Here is a 16880-nt window from a genome sequence, read left to right as displayed (position 1 = left end):
TGACACTTGAACCCAGCTAGCCCATCTTGGCCCCATAGTGTACAGTCTGGGTAATAAAAATATTTTAATAGTGCAGTCTCTAATACAGACAACAAGCATTTATAATGTATACTGCATCCCAAATTCAAAACATTGGAGAGGGTTGTCTGTTCCCCTCCCCCTCCTCCACAGATGGGTTGACAGTTTGGGGAAACCTATTCAAATGAGTGCAAGACAAGTGCAAGTTCAAGAATGTTGGACCTTCATAGTTTAAATGATTGTGCCATCATCAACCTATTGACACATAAAAAATTTTTCACGCTACCACCATTTTTCCTTTATTTAATAGCTGCATATTTGACTTTACATTTCCACCTTAAATTTTCCTTAGACGTGGCTGATGTTATCTTCCTTACTGAAATTTCCCTTCCACATTAAATGTAATTTTAAGAGGCAAATATTTTATTCTTATTCACAATTCGCGTTTTCAAATGTTTAGTGTCAGTCTATGGGCTCATAATTCATCAGCAAATTTTATTCAACCATAGAGTTTTAATTTAAATATGTGACTTTGTGAGGCTGAGGTTAGATTTGAAACACAATTTTTATTCCTCACTTTCTTGGTTTGAAAAAAAAAACACGGTGTTTATACCTTTAATCCATTTATACATCTGAACTGCAATATGTTCTCAGAAATTACTTTCCTTAGCTCTGATGCCACATCCTGGTAATTTTATGATTTAGTACTGTAAATATATTACATATTGACCCTTTAACCTCTTCTTCTTCCTTCAGCTGCTCCCATCAGGGGCCGCCACAGCGGATCAACCAATCCACATTATCTATTTGGCACAGTTTTACTCCAGATGCCCTTCCTGACACAACCCTCCCTATTTATCCCGGCTTTGGGACTGGCACAAAAACGAAATGCATTACATATTGCCCCTTTAACTTATTTCTCATTATTTGAACAAATCTCACATTGATTATATATGAAAGTTAAACATTCCAGATAATAAAAAGAAAATAAACCAATCTTTCTAGATTTTAGAGTTTTTGGCATACTGCTGCCAGAAACAGGGAAGGAGTGAATCCCGTAAACTTGGATAAAGACGCTCTAGTTTTGATGTAAGGTGCGTTCCAAACCACACATCGCCACACTAAAAAGTGTGTCAAAACATTATGTCACAACTAGACGGCCGTTCGTTATTAAAGTGTACTTGTCTGTGTTTTGGAACGGAACCCTTGCTTTTGAGGCAGGGAGTATTGAAGAGTCCGGTCGCTTGGGGGAGCTCTGCAGCCGGGGGAGATCAGAACTACAGCAGCACCGAAGAGTAAACATCCTCCAGTGCAGTTTAAGTATCAGAGACAGTTCATTTTTAGAGCTTGCTCGTTAACTCTTCTCCAATGGACAATCAGGTACCGTGTGTAACAGCACTGACTCTGTGTTGACGGTGGTCTACTCTGATTTTGTGTTGCGTGTGAGGAGAGTTGGAGGAGGAAGCTTTCTGTCATTCAAACCCTATTCACTCACCACACATCTGTCATAATACATGTTTTAAAGGACGATGTTTTACGTTTTTTGTGAACTCGAATAATGTCTATAAGTAACGTTAGCAAACGACAGCTTGGCACATGAGAACTTAATAAGCAAAAACATGCGTGTTTATTACTATTTCGGACTGGTATTGGCGCTGTGTTGGGATGAACTTCTGACGATATTGTGTTATTCCTCAGTGTATGTTAGGGAAATATAATAGTATCACTAGTTATATATTTTTTTAAAGGGCAGGTTATAAAAGATTTGTTTTGTGCTACGTTGTTAGCTAGTGATACTTCTCCAACGGAATAAACGGAATGTTCCAGAATTAAAGCAGTAAGGGTGGGGTAGATAGTAAAGCTGAAGTATTTTTAAAACATTCTCCACGATTGAGTTACCCCGTTATAAGAAAAGTAATTCCCCAGTGATTAAAGTGAAATGCCAGAACTATTCCCTCAACTTAATAAAGCATTGTCTTGTTAGGACCTGAAACCCCCGCTTAGCACATGTTCATCATTAAAGAGGTGTTCAGGTCGCAACACAATGTTTATATTAGAAGATAACACATTAATATTCATCAAACTTTATATTTCGTAATTTACTAGAGATTTTTTGTAATAGATTGAGATGAGGCTTGGCTTATAAATTTGAAGGTTTTAGTTTCTTGAGTACTGTGTTTTTGAACCCTGGTCCTGGAGGTGTCCTGCCCTACACATTTATTGCTTTTCTTTCTCCCAACACGCTTCACGATTCACCTAATCAGATTCTCTACAAGTGCCTTCAGAGTTGCAGTGGGTGTGTTAATGCTAGGTGCCTCCAGGACCAGGATTGAGAAACACTGCTTTAGTGCAGAGTCCTGTATTGTTAACAAGTTTGCTTTTCAGGTTTCAGAAGGTGCTGCTGCAGAGGAAAGCCCAGAGGCAGAAAGTTGCTCAGCGTCATACTCAGGGGCCAAGAGCTCTGACTCCAGCTCCAGTTCCCGAGTGGAAGCACAGCTGGCAGATGCTGTGCGGTTAAAAACAGAAGGGAATGCATTTTACCGGGAGAAGAATGTGCGTTTTGCTATTAGACGTTATCACCATGCCTTGTTGGTTCTCCGTGGCCTTGACTCAGAAGTGACATCAGTCCTTAAAAGTTTAGGGTCCCAGTCACCAACCCTCACACCACAGCAGGAGGAGCTTCTCAGGAGCACACAAGTTGACTGCTACAACAACTTGGCAGGTACATGGTATTTGAATGAGCTTATAACTCATGTCTACCTCACAGTGGGTACAATGTAGGAATCAGTGTGTCTACATACAAAGTACACATTTGATCATACATAGGCCTTGATGGCCATCAGGGTTTACCAGTCCTCGGAGCTATCTGAACACTGTCCAAGAAATGACAGTACAGTTCACAATACAAAGCATGACATTACAGCAGGTACAAATGAAGAGATGAAAACTTTTCCTTGTTTTACTGCTAAAGAAAATTTTACTGATTTGTATTTTGCCTTAATTTTTTTTTTTGCAATTAATTTTAATGTTTTTTGTCTGGAGTTGATAGAAACACAGCCTTATTCTTATGATTGTTTTGAAACATACCCGTTTTGTCAATGTTCATGGTCTCCCAATGACTCTCTATGTCTCACATGATAGTCTCATGTGCAGTGACAAACCTGTCTCTTTGTTTTTCACTGCGCAGCATGTTTACTGCAACGTAAAGATGTTGACTTCAACCGTGTGAAGGAGTACAGTCTGAAAGTGCTGCACTGGAGACCTGGAGACGTTAAAGCCCTGTACAGAGCTGGAGTGGCCACACTAGAGCTGGGTGATGCTGAGACTGCCCGCCAGTACCTCCTTCAGGCCAGCAGAGGGAAACCTAATGGTAAAAAAAAAAAAAATGGACTCCAGCTTTTCAGTCCTTAGGCTTTTTTCCCCCCACATATTATAGACCTGAGAAACGAGACATTATATGGAACAAACTTTAGATAGTGGAGAGGAAAGAAAAAAACCTGGCAGTGTTTAAGTCTTGCTCCTACAGTAATCTTTCAGTGTGTGAGTCAGAGATTAAAAATTAAAAAAAATAAAATATATATACACAACTGTGCAATTATTAACTGCATGCATGTATGTATGTACGTGTATGCACATATTATGGCCACTACTAATAACTTGTCCATGTCAAAAGGAAATTTTAAAGTCTGTAGATAACATTGGGAAATTCCAAAAGGAATTGTTTGGATTTTGTGCTTGTTTATCATGATAACAAGCATTTCAGACTTGTACAGCCTCCTAAATGGGCCCCTGCAATAACAGTAATTGTCCCATGTTTATGTGAGATCACAAAGGAGCAAAACACACAATTGCACAGAAATATGAGTATGGATGAAATATGCCACAAATGAGAATAAAGTAAAAGTAAATATAACCTGTGTTTTGGACACTTGCCCCTAACTGCTTGGTACAGTGTGGTTAAAACAGTCGTTCAGTCGTAGAGTGGTATTTTGACTAAAGCATGCCACACTTTTTCCATTAAAACCATAGGGAACTGCTCATTTGTGGAAATAGGGTGTAATATGTCCCCTTTAAATTAAGAGTATCATCCAATTTTACTAATGCATCTGTGTAACAAAATGTGTAAAGCTAATAATTTATAATACATTTTATTATAATTAGCAAAGGATTAGCTGAATGCTTGCAAAGTAAATTTATTACAAAATGTGCACGTTCCTCAGATGCTAATGTGAAGAAACAGCTCCAGCGAGTGGAGGAGAGGCTGAGCAAAGACTACCAGAAGGAAAAAGCCCTCTACAAAGGCATGTTCAGTAAGCAGAAGCAAATTGAGGAGAAAGGAGCTACAGAGGAGTCTTGAAAACAGCTGAAAGAATTCTGAAAACACTTCCATCTGAAAGAACAAAAAAGGTGACAGATAAAACGGAAGAGATGGATGATAACCAAAAAAGTTCATATACCATAAAGAGGCTCAGCAAATCTTAACTAGGTTCATGAAAATGTGCCAGCAAGTGTTTGAGATTACAGCGATCGTGCCAACACTGAATGTGAAAGACTTATGAGTGGGCAGTTTGATGAGCAATGAATGTCAATAGCTAAAGGCCTTTTTTTAGTCCTTTTTAGGCTGCATTTGATATCAGTTAGATTCTGTTCAGGATTGTGTTCAAGTGTTTCTGTCTCTAGCTGAGAAGTTTGTGTCTCTTTTTTTCAGCACAGTTCAGTTGTTTAATAAACAATTTTTTTAAATCGTTCCTCTAAGTAGTTTAGAATTCTGTTGTGATTTATAACTGTGAAATTAACCCATTGTATGTGTGGCTAGATTAACAAGATTAGGACCAATTGTTATGATAAATCCCTGCAAGCAGATGTTTGCGCAAGAGATTTAAGCCCCTGCAGACTGCAAGATTTAATCCCATTGTTGTGTTACAAACCATTTCACTGAACTCGTGTAATAGCAATGTGCAAACCAATGAGGATCACATTTCATGTTAAATCTTTATTAACACTGAGCCGTTTTTAACACTGAAATGACTTAATCATTTCTAATTTTTACATAATCATGTTTTAAAGTCCTGAGCACACAGTTCATATTATGCAACATACTGTATTTTCTTTGATTTTGGTCTACATGTTTTTAACATCTGTGCAGTATATGCACAAAGTACTTAAATACCTACTGTACACACACTATACTGTGTATAGTGCAAAGTATGTATAGAATAAAAAGCATACTGACACACACTGAATATAACAGTGCACAGAGACACAGCACAGAGCAGCATGCAGAGGCACATAAACGTGCAGAAATAATAGCTGTTTTGAGTTTTTCTTAATTGTTACATATTGTGTAACATGGCAGTATTGGCACCCCCATTGTGTCTGCAAACACAAGTTAATCCTGGTTCTAATCTATGTAATGGGGCTGCAGGATAATCGGGTATCAGATTGAACCATGATTTTGTTCTTTGCAAATGAATTACATGTTGAACGCTCCAAATAGTGCATTAGTCAAACCAGTCTTTCTAGATACAGATACACAGCGCATGAAATGAGCATTTGAAAGAAATTACAATAACTTTCATTTGCCCTTGAAGTGCACTGATCCATCTTAAGAGTTCCCACTGAGGTTTCTGTCAGAAATGTACTCAGGAATTAAATAATTGCTATCACAGTATCTCTCAATTTTCAATTATCACATTTGCCATAATTGTAGTCCTGTTGTGTTACACCATAAGTGGTGACTGTCCATTTGAATATCTCCCCTTGTCTGAAACAAGGCTTAATGTTCATCCTGGAATGCAGTCCATAGACTGTGAAATGATTGTCCACTGTGCATACTAGTCTTTCTTTTTTGATTTGTGGTTCTTACTGAAACTGAGAGACCTCATAGAGCCAAAAACCTTCCTCCCAAGGTCACGGAATGATCTTGAGCGAGTGAGAGGAGCTGATGGAGGAGGAGATGGAGAGAGGGAAGGGGAGGAAAGAGGAGAGAGAGAATGGCTGCTTCCCTCAAGGCTCTGTGAGCGAGAGAGATGAAAAAGACTGGCAGTGGAAGAGTGATGCTTCTCCTCTTTTCTCACTAGACGTCGCCCACATTCAGTACCTCGTCCTTCTCGGCTGATTTCTAAGGAGGAGCACCACTGACTGCTGTGGAGACGAGCTTCACGTTTTTGGGAACGTGGCTCCAAGAACCCTTGAGATTCACTCCGGAACAGCGCTCTCCTGGATAAGCGGAGGCTGGAACTGCGACTGTCCCAACTTGTCCCTTTCTTTCTAGACGGGTTGCTGTCTGTTGGTTCCTGAACCCTGCTTGATGAAGTCTCTTTTAAAGAGGTGTGTCTCCAGCCAAATGTCCCAACCCTTTCGTCCCTGTACCTCACCATGTCCTCCTCTTTCCCCCAGAGCTTAGATTCAAACCCTTTCCAGAACTTTCCAGGCCTTTTTTGTGTTCGGGTGCTTGCTTCTTCCTCCCAACAGCTGCCATACTCTCTACCCGAGTAACTGCTGACTGTTGACGCTCGCACCAGTTCTCTAGAGGCATGCTTGCCCTGATAGAGCCTCTCCGCATCCCCACTCCTCCTCCAGCCTCTCTCCTGAGACCTCCACCCAGCCGCAGCTCCAGCATCCTGCCTGAGGGAACCGCCACGAGGTCTGATGGGGCCTTCCAGTGGGGAGCTACCAGGGTGAAAGTGCGGGAGAGAGCACTGGGATGGGGAATCTCGACGGAACACAGACAGCTGAGCTGGAGTGAATGGCGAATTCGTGAGCAGTCGTGGAGGGGAGTGTACTCTTGTGTGGGAAGCAGAACCAGGAGAAGAGGCAGGGTCTGACTGACTGTGAGGAATTGACAAAATGGGGGAAGTACGAGAAGGAGTTGGACCGGAGTGATCAGAACGAGGGCTGTTTGACTGTGTTGTAAGTGTTGAATGGGAATCTGAATGGGCCACCAGTAGCCGGTTCTGGTGAGAAACATAGTCCAGTTCCATGCTGCCACTTCCTGTCCAAGGGTTTAAGGCTGCTGAGGATGCATACAAGCTAGTCCGGTCTGCTGCATACCCTGACTGAAGAGAGGCACAAGAAGAGCGAGATGTAGGAGCATTACATGGAGATACTGATCCTTCACCTCTCTCTCTTTCACTCCGGAAGCATTCCGCATCCAGCTCAACACCTTCCTCCATTAGACCCACCACTACTGACTTGGGCAGTCCAGAAACACGTGAGATCTCACAGACCACCGCCGAGTCTTCACTGAGTTTAGCTGGACTTCCTAAAGCTTTGGAGGGGGGACACCTTTCAGCCTCCTCTCGGGGTGCCCCACTCCAGTCCAGCGACTTAGAAAACTGTAGTGGTCCAAAGGACTTTCCGGTGATCTCCAGTGACCCGCGGTGGCTGACAGTGGATGGGCAGGTGGATATACGTGGTCGGCTCCTCCAGTTTGGGGTGGTGGTGACAGTGCTTGTGGATGAAGATGGGGAGGCAGTTGGAGTAATTAAGTTTGTACTAAGCTGCCCACAGGATCCAGACACCTGCTCTTTGACATTTTTAGAATCAACACTCAGTGCTTTATTCAAATTTGGATTCAGGTTCAAATTCAAGTTGAGGTGAAAACTAATGTTGAAGTCTTCCCCTGTAACAGACGGCAAGTTCCCAAGATTGATGGAATTCCGACTGGCGTTTTTACCAATGCTTCTCAAATTAACTCTAGCAGAGTTGCCTGGGAAAGACTTGCATGGTGTTACACTGCCCCCAGTCAAGCTGGAGGATGAAGCACACCTTGGATGGACTCCTTCATGGCTTGAGCATGCAGCTGCCTTTTGAGATGCTCGACTGGAATTCTCAGCATTCACCCTGCAGTGATACTGATGGACTAATCTGGTTATGTACTGTTCCAGCTGTGTGAGAGAGGGAGAAGGTGGAGGTTGTGTCCTCACAGGGGGCTCTTCAGACTCTGGCTCCCCAGTCTGATCTTCTCCTGGGCTGGGGGAGCGGCGAGTGGGGGAAGGGTCCTGGCAGGAGGTGAATAGAGGACTCTGCAAAGCCACTGCATGGAGGGGGCTAGGATAAGGGTACACCTCTTTTGTTTTGCGTGAAACCAAGTCAGAGCAGAATTTTGGATCTAGTTGCACCTGCAAGTTGGTGGCAGAAGAGGAAAAGACTGAACCCTGCTCTGCTCCTCCCAGGTTGGAGCATAGGCCAGTCAGAAACATGAGCCCATCAAGTTCTAGTTCACCTGTTCATAAAGAATGAAACAGAGCTTGTTAAAAGGCTAAGTGCCAGATTCCAGCATCATTTCATAATTTCCTTGACCTAAAATACTACCTAAACCTTGCGATTAATCACCTCTTAAATCAGATGTGTTTGAAAATCACCAAATTTTCTTGCTCTAAAGTGTAACTAAACATAATTCATAACCTTAAATGACTGTCAGTACTATATTTTATTCACTATATCATTAATTTTAATAACTATAAAAGCAGAAGTATACAAAGTTTATTTTACCAGTGGAAGCTGGCCTTCTCTCTCCTTTTTGTACTGCAACAGTTCCCCCTGATTCCTGGACACTCTGCTGTTCGGCCTCCCTCCACTGGGTGGTACTGTGGTCCAGGGAGTGAGGCCTGCATGGTCCCCCCATTTTAGCTGGCCCTCCAGCGGCTGCTTCACTGGCCACAGAGTAACAGGAGTCTGACAGCGAACTCCCACTGACCGAGTAAAAACCTGTGGAAATGAAAGTAGAGAAAGTGGGGGAGGGTTTGTAGGAACATGGACAGAACAAAAGAGATGTTTCATGGCTGACAGAGGATATGAATATAGAAATAAGCAAAAAAAAGGGCCAGTTGAAATGTTTGCCTAAGGTACAGAATTGCAGAACACACAGAAGTATTTATTTTACACAACCCCAAGCTAAACAATTGTGTACCTGGGGACTGTATTATTACTCCATATCAGGTGAACAAACATTACCCTTTTTGACCTTTGACCACTTAAATTAACTTGCTTTCACCAACACTAAGTGAAGAGCCACACTAGAGTGCACCAGCTGTGAAGAGGTAATCCCTACATAAATAAAAGAGGAACAGCACAGTAGAAAAAAACCCATGTGCCCTCTCTATACATTCATGTGGGATACTTCACAGACTGTTTTGACAGAGCCATTTTCAAAGAACATTTTGAGACACCTTTTTAAGAAGCTTCCCCTGCAGAAGCTAACACTGGGCTCCATTTAGGGCTTTGAACTCTTTTGAAGTTCAGAATGAAAAGGCAGTACCTGAGCTGGGTCTGGAGTCACAGTCCACTGAAGCTGTGCCAGTGGGCTCTGGAGTAGGAGGTGACAGAATTTCTGATGGGATGTCCCAGGACAGAGTGGACCAGCGTGAGCTGATTCCCTCCCCACTCCCAAGACCTGGCAACATTGGGTCAACTGGAGGAGGAGTCTGAGGAGAGCAAGCAGATGGCAGGGGATACAGCACATGTTAAAACAAGTGAGCGGTGGTAATTACAGGGCACACATTGGAGATGTTTATGTTTATACAGCAGTGCCCCAAAATAGTGCTTCAGCCGCAAATCACTGACTACTTACACCTGCTAAATGTAGGGAGTGTTGCGTTCAAGGACAATGCTAGCACTTCAGGCCAGTCACTGATATAAGTGAGGCCTTTCTCATAATAACTGAGTACTCTAAAGGTTGCCACATTTAGTATCACTTCTGAGTCCAGATTTTTTTCTTATCTAATTTCTAAATGAAGATATTGAAAATAAACAGTGAAGCCATGTTTTAAAAATACAATTAAATGATGAGTACAATATTTATATGCTTTATTTTCAGTGTTTAAAACAATGATTTGAGCATTAAACATTGAAAATGTACATTTTCAAACAATTGCTTTATAGTTTCCTGATATATACTAGCTCTAGCCACATGGGTATCAACAGCTGCAAGGCATTATAGCTAATCTGAATATATGGTCACTTTAAAAAAAATTGATGAAGATGATACAAAAATAATTTGTATGGCCATTATATATATATATTTGATTAGTTTCAGTGGACAGTTTTAAGATTGGGCTGGGGATTTTGACCTGAAGCACGAAGTTTTGAATCCACTTTTGTTGAGATGTAACTGAGCTATTTCACAGCTCAAGCTTCCTTCTAGAAGAACGCCACTCCTTCAACATCATCTTAAACAATGGCCCACAGTCTACATCCCGTAAAACTCTGATCAATCCTCCACTTCTGTGTTCTGACTTTTACACACAATGCAGGTGACTCACGGCGATGAGGAACCCAACCCGGGGGATGGGAGGGTTCATGAAGAAAGAATGGAGAGCGACAGATGACGAAACAAAGAACAGTGAAGGAGAAATGGACAGAGAAGGGGGGGAAACTTGAGGGGTTTTCAAAGGAAAACTTTGACCTGGCTTATCTCTGCTTCAGCAGTTTACCCATAATTCATCTTGCCCACTCTAAAAATATATATAAGGGGGGAAAAAAACACCACAGAAAACAATAACTGAGAGACAGAGAGAGTGATTAAGGGATTAAGTTCTGGGGAGAGATGAAGGTCGAAAACTTAGTGAGGGGACAGATAGAGATTGATAGCAGAGAGAGAGAGTGAGTCAGTGGGAGAGAGAGAAAAAGTTAGACAGAAACAGAGCGGGGGATGGGTTGCCTAGTGAGAGAAACAGCATGAGGGAGGCATTTTAAACCCCCAGTGCATGCACACACACACACAGGAGCACTCATAGATATAACTACCACCCCCACTTCAGAATACTGTGTAGCTGCTCTCCTGCTCTCTCTCTCTCACTTCGCCCACACAAACCGATTCAGCAGCAATACTTAACTCTCTCTCAGTTACAGAAACATTTCTGCTGTGAGAAATATTGCAGGTTTTTTTTTTTTTTTTTTTAAATTTATTTATTTTTTGCATTTATCTGTTGTGAGGTCATATGTCATATATGAATCCTACAGTGGGAGAAATCTTTTGGGTGTAAAGAAAATAAAACCAAAATAGGTTATTCATTTTTCAGGAGATATATCTGAGAGGATTAGGTCTAAGAAGATTATACTTTAAAAGACAGAGATAGTGGGAACAACTGCATACGACCTGGTAGTGCACCAAAACAGATTAACTATCTTTCATTTTCCTTCAAGCTCCACTCTTCCTTCAAATATTCAAGAAGATGTTACATATGAAAGAAAGATGTTTTAAAAGGCTCACTAACTTTCCCAGGGGTAAGCTGCATTAATTAACCAGAAAAATAGAAGAGGCTGGAATTTATATAAAAAAATATAACTACAACAAAATTTGGTACAGTTATGTTCTTTAAATATAATTACTGAAGCACCGTAATTGTAACTTGAAATAGTCAGGGTCTTTTTATGCTGCCATATAAGAAATGCATGTGCTGTGCATTGTGAAAGTATATAGTTACATTTTATTTGATTACAGGAGGAATGAGGGTCAGGCTTGTGCCTGTGAGAGGAACCTGATCCAGGTCTGAGAGCACTGTCACACAGAGCTCTGGCTCTTCTCCAGCCACCAATCCATTCACAATGGAGCAGTGTGGCGCATGGGAAGAGAATTATATAAGACTAATGATGAAAATGGACAGAAAATGAGAATAAGGAGGAGGCGTGGGAGGTGATTCAGTCTGATCTCTCCTGTCTAATGATAGGGCACTTATCCAGACACTCATATCAATGCCACAGGAAACGTGTGGACATTTATTCCCTCATTAATGTTTTTAATCAGGAAACAATCACTGAGAATCAACTTCTCTTTTCCAAGCACCACCCACAGAACGTGTCAAAGGAACAGATATTTCACAGTTGTAGCAACCCTTTTTCAGTGGAAAGTTTAAGATGTCCTTCAAAAATCAAATGTAAACAAATTTGTCCTCACCCCAAATGTTTTTGATCAAGAGACCATCAGAGTCTACAATGTGCTTGGTTTGAGCGCTGAGGCAAGAGGGTAGTTATTTTTATAATATGTTAGCATGACAATTGGGGTGGTATAGACATGTGGTATAGCACAGATAGTTGCTTCAATCAAAATCTAATTGTGCTGAAGCAACTCAAACTGAACACTCATCTTCACCCTGGCTGCAATAAGCTGCTAATAACCATTTCTTAAATGTAAAGTTTAAGTCAACTGTGGCAGACATTTTGCTATTGCCTTATGATTTGTGAAGGACATACATGATTTCAGTTAGGTGTAGAGCCTAGGTTTCATTAAAGTGAACCCTGGTGTGACTGCTCTGTTAGTGCGGTTCATTAGAGTAACTGTGAAGGTTCCCTGTGGAACACACCAAAACAAGTGGACCAGGACCACGCTAGTAGAAGGGTGCTAATTCTGGTGCTGATTGTTTCTAGCATTAACAAAAAAAAAACTAACCAAAGGCATGTAAACAAACCAAACGGAGGATGTGATATCTCAAGATATGACAACACTTGGCAAAAGAGCAGAGTGTGTCGAAAAACAAACAGCATACATTCTTTGGTTTGTGCAGTAGAGGAAAATTTAGTACTGTTTTGACTCCCTTATCCAGGAATTATTTTTAGCACCTGTTGCTGTGTTTCCAGTTGATAAAAATACCACCAGGTACACAGCCCCGATTAGTTCATTAATCCCTCAATACTGGCTCGCAAAATGTACTTCATATATGCATCATATATCACTTTTTTAGGTCTGATTGTACATTTGTCAGTGTAAATGCTAACCAAACCAGGACTAAATTATAGCAATGTATCATTATCTTGTTGGGACCGGGACCAAGGGAACCGAACTACAATTACAAACAGACCCTTAGTCCCTAAATATCTTAGCAGTATTTATTAACAAGCAGTCAACTAGATAAGGTTATGTTGGATTAGCTTTTGCCAATGTAGAATAGGTGTTTTATTAAGTAAATTAATAAGGAATAATGAGAAGGTCTAAAATAAATTTTCATTACTTTTTAGTCGCATTAGTTTCATGTAGTTTCATTCAGTGCAAAACGAAAGAAGCAAATTTCTGACACAACACACATCTTGGTAGATTAAGTGTTTTATTATAATTATGGCGTGACATTGTACTGTTACATTAATACATATTAATATAATTAATTAACTCATTTAAGAGGACTTGTCCAAAACATTGTGGAGAATCACTCAAAACCTTTAGAGCTAGAACTTACAGTAGCCAACTTCAGCACTTCATGGTTGTGACCAAATAAAAACGTCCTATTAAAAAGGTAGCGTAGCTGATTTTTTAAAAACACTTTGTTATATATTTTTAAATGTACATCCCTATAGAAATCGGTAAAATAATTTATATGACAACATAAATTAACCCTGTATAGTCCACAGGACAGTAAAACGCAATTCAATCTTTTCACTCTGACAAAATAAAAGTTTTGCAAAGTGAGTCATTTCTGTGGTTTACAGTTAAAGTGGATTTCTAGGTAGGGCTAAAAATAAGAGGGACGGTTTTTAAAAACTACTCCTTTCTAGAAAAACGCCTACTCCAGGTTTTAAGGTTTTAACTTTATTTTTGAGTTTTGAATACATCTTTTTTAAGCCTTTTTTGACTCTTCAATTTACAAATTTAGTTGTAGCCTGGTAGGTGCAGGTTTCCTGCAGCATACTCAGGTTTCTGTGTGTCCTCTATCAGGTAAGAGGTTACAGTGCAGTGTATATATTGGTTTTAGCACAAAACTAAAGTTTAGAAACCCAAAATACCTTGGTAGACTGAACACATTAAAGCTTTCAAAGAATGTTTTTAAAAGTGACTGTCTTATGAACCAATAAAATAAGTAATCTGGGAATATGCTATTGAAAAATTATTTTAACTAGTGATTCATTGACCAATAGTTATTGCAAAATCTTAAGGGAACTGCATTAATTGAAATATCTGCATGGCAGCCAGTTGTTCCAAGAAGGTTGACTCACTAAGAATCTTGCAGAGCCATGTGCTCTGCTCTCCACCTCCATCCTGCACCTCTCTATCCAGCTCACCTACCCTCTCTGTCTCGTCTCTCCCTCTCTGCAGTTAACAGGCGAGAGGTGATATCTCTGACGCGAGCAGAAGAATCATGTCAACATGTGCTGTTTATGCAAATGGCAGATGCGTTGGCTGAAAGGCAGCAAACAGAGCCATGACTAATACATTTTGCCTCATTATTTTACTGTATTTTTGCAGCTATAGATATTTCACCCTGCAGATCAATATGATACATATAATTTTATTTTTAAACTAGGAAACACATGCCCCTAGATTTAGGCATGAAATCAAACCAGTCATTTTGCTAGTGGCTTATACAGAAATAGCTATGAGTCATCTTATGTTTACAGCATGGTCTCTCAACTGAAGGGGTTAAAACAATGTATGGTGTCAAAAATAATGTTTTGCTGCAGTTTATTGTATTTTCAGAACTGTAAGGAAAAGGAGAAATATTTCCTATACAATCTCAGAAATAAAAGTACGGTAGAGGTACATTATTGGTCACTCATGGTTCAAACAGTGTAAATGTACCTTTAAAAAGGTACAACAGTGTTCAAAGGTCCAGTTGTATTCCCTGAAGGTACATTACATTTTCTTCTCTAGAAGGAGAGGTGAATGTTTGTAAGTTTTCATTATAGAACTGTGTCAAATAAACAAAAAATAATATAAGTCCTGGAGATGAAATGGAGTGTATAAAATCAACAACTTTAAAATCTACAATTATAATAGACTATGGTACAATTATGTTCTCTAATTTGAGGTATAAATATGTACCCTTGAGGGTACCACCACAGACACAAATTTTCTGACAGTGGAGAGAGAAACTGCCCAGCACTGGTGAATCTGTTCATTGTGTACTGTTGCTGCCTTTTTCCATATGACATCTGTTTCATTTTCAGTGTCTCACTGACAATTATATGGGCATAAACCATCCTTAACCTTATTGTGAATTCAAGCGAGCACATCCCCCTCATCTTCTCTCCTTACACACACATATACCTGTACTCTACTTGGAATAGGCCTATGCCTCCAGCGAAAAGCCCTTCAAACCTCAACAAGAGCTCACCTTTCCACAGCCACTGATTACATCCATACTCTGAAGATCCCATAACATGGCAAACTGAATTTGAAAACATACAACTGAAGCTGGTTTAAGTTAATTGCTTTTTGTGATTTGCAAACATTCAGTCTACAGCAGTTAAGACACCCAACACATTCACAATGAAGTTGAATATTTCAGCCTGGAATGCCTTTAGAATGTATGGCAGCCAATCAGAGGTGGGGTAATTTACAGTCTTAAAGGCATAGCAACAGATTGTTTGATAGTGAAGAATAAAGATGGGCGGGAAATCTTGTCATTCAACAAAGTCAAAATATAATGTGTGTCTTTGGGAATGTTTCAATAATCCACACCCAGCACCTGACCACACAAAAAAAGTCCTGATCAAAACCTAATAAACATGTCCACCAACTTCAGCACTGTGGTTTAACACCTATAATTCTAGGTGTGAAAATTTAGAATGCACTGCACACGGTGGCTCAGAGGACCCTTATTCAACCTTGACATGCTGGCTGGGGATAAGTGTTTGGGTACAGGCAAGGTGTGTAACTTACACCCTCTCTTTGTAAACAGTGGTGCCCTGGCTAGGTCATGGCGCAGTGTTAGACTGGTTGACGTCACTGTCACCAAAAGACTGGCCAAATGCCCCAATTACAGGCGTTACATGTGTTTCTTGCTCAAGAATTTAAGTGACAATTAAAAAGGTATATTAAGTTGCTGTGATAATCACTGTGCTTTATGTGGATACTGTGATAATCACTATGATTTTTCTACTGTACCTAAAGAAAATTGCTTTTTACTACAAGGATAATGCAGTGCAAGTTGTAGGATGTGCGTTGTGTCTGTGTGAAAATATCGCGATATATTTCATGCATTAAGTATCGTGATATAATATTTTGGCCGAAATCGCCCGCCCCTATGACAGACCGTGAATGTCCCCCTGTATTGTGGTCCATCCCCCTCGGCCCAGCTGACCTGTTGCCTGCGGGCTGCAGAGGCGCTCTCTTCGGCGCTGCTCTTGTGGCTCGCCCCACGCGGAGGGGCGCTTTTCCCGATTTCTTCCAGAGCAGTGTCCAGCAGCTCCGTGTGCCGCTCCCGGAGCAGCTCCAGCTCCATGATCCCCGCCAGCGTGGCTTTCAGCCGCTCTCCGATACGAACCCGCTCGCTGCCCGTCCACAGCGAGTTCACGCAGCTCCGGCGCCCCGACATCTTTCCTCAGAACCGTCTCCAGAACTCACACAGCGCCGCGGGGAAAACAAATGGTGAAACGGTACCGGGTTCTCCGCCGCTCCGCTTGCCAGTGCCGCATCAACACCGCCGCGCTGCGCTGCACATTCTCCCGCTATCGGCGACCCTCTAATTGAAATTCAGTCCGTGACTGTTTTTTCCCTCCGGAACCCTGAGCAAAACGCTCACTCAGGAGCTAACTTTCCCGAGTGAGAGAGGCTGGCTGAAGGTGAACATCTCTGAGTCTCGCTCAGAAACGCGGTGGAGAAGGTTGAACGGTCGTCCTCGATCACTGTCCGCTTTTCATTGCCGCTCATGATGATGCCGATTCAATTCTGCGAAAAAAAAGCCCACTGCACACTGGAGGTGGAGAGAGGAGTTCAGTGGGCGGGGCCACCCTCTGAAAACTCGGGCATGATTGGATGGAGAAGTTTTCGAATAGAGCGGACGTTTACAAAAGCTCAGTATAAAGCTATTTGGCATATGGACCGGCCCCTGTTCTTAATGTTCTGGATTGTATTAATCGCATGGTTTAACTAAAGACAAAGTATTATCAGTAAATTATAAAGGCACAGAAACAACACCCCGTTGCTCTGC

General features: G+C 41.2%; 2 protein-coding genes across 2 annotated transcripts; one reads left to right on the top strand and one right to left on the bottom strand.

The window, feature by feature from the left end:
- The first annotated feature begins 1245 nt into the window (after positions 1-1245).
- On the top strand, positions 1246-5174 carry ttc9c (tetratricopeptide repeat domain 9C). Its single transcript, XM_066649862.1, has 4 exons — positions 1246-1398; positions 2404-2740; positions 3206-3388; positions 4239-5174. Exons 1-4 carry the CDS (start codon positions 1387-1389, stop codon positions 4373-4375), a joined length of 669 nt encoding a protein of 222 aa, XP_066505959.1. The 5' UTR covers positions 1246-1386; the 3' UTR covers positions 4376-5174.
- On the bottom strand, positions 5031-16582 carry si:ch211-168f7.5 (uncharacterized). The gene is made up of 4 exons (XM_066649861.1): positions 16032-16582; positions 9281-9446; positions 8515-8730; positions 5031-8245 (listed from the first exon to the last, which is right to left on the bottom strand). The coding sequence occupies exons 1-4, from the start codon at positions 16263-16265 to the stop codon at positions 5853-5855; spliced, it is 3009 nt and encodes a 1002-aa protein (XP_066505958.1). The 5' UTR covers positions 16266-16582; the 3' UTR covers positions 5031-5852.
- Positions 16583-16880: the final 298 nt, after the last annotated feature.

The sequence above is a fragment of the Hoplias malabaricus genome, chromosome 17 (assembly GCF_029633855.1).
Source record: "Hoplias malabaricus isolate fHopMal1 chromosome 17, fHopMal1.hap1, whole genome shotgun sequence".
Lineage (NCBI taxonomy): Eukaryota > Metazoa > Chordata > Actinopteri > Characiformes > Erythrinidae > Hoplias > Hoplias malabaricus.
The sequence above is the reverse complement of the archived record's forward strand: the minus strand, read 5'-3'. Positions and strand labels throughout refer to the sequence as shown.

What these genes read in the sequence shown, in the direction of transcription:
- ttc9c (XM_066649862.1), top strand. An exon ending in CTGCTACAACAACTTGGCAG is followed by an intron (nt 2,741 to 3,205) that starts GTACATGGTATT and finishes TTCACTGCGCAG; the next exon opens with CATGTTTACTGCAACGTAAA. An exon ending in CAGCAGAGGGAAACCTAATG is followed by an intron (nt 3,389 to 4,238) that starts GTAAAAAAAAAA and finishes CACGTTCCTCAG; the next exon opens with ATGCTAATGTGAAGAAACAG.
- si:ch211-168f7.5 (XM_066649861.1), bottom strand. Translation starts at nt 16,265, where the DNA reads ATGTCGGGGCGCCGGAGCTGCGTGAACTCGCTGTGGACGGGCAGCGAG. An exon ending in CTGCAGCCCGCAGGCAACAG is followed by an intron (nt 9,447 to 16,031) that starts GTCAGCTGGGCC and finishes TGCTCTCCTCAG; the next exon opens with ACTCCTCCTCCAGTTGACCC. An exon ending in TGACTCCAGACCCAGCTCAG is followed by an intron (nt 8,731 to 9,280) that starts GTACTGCCTTTT and finishes TCATTTCCACAG; the next exon opens with GTTTTTACTCGGTCAGTGGG.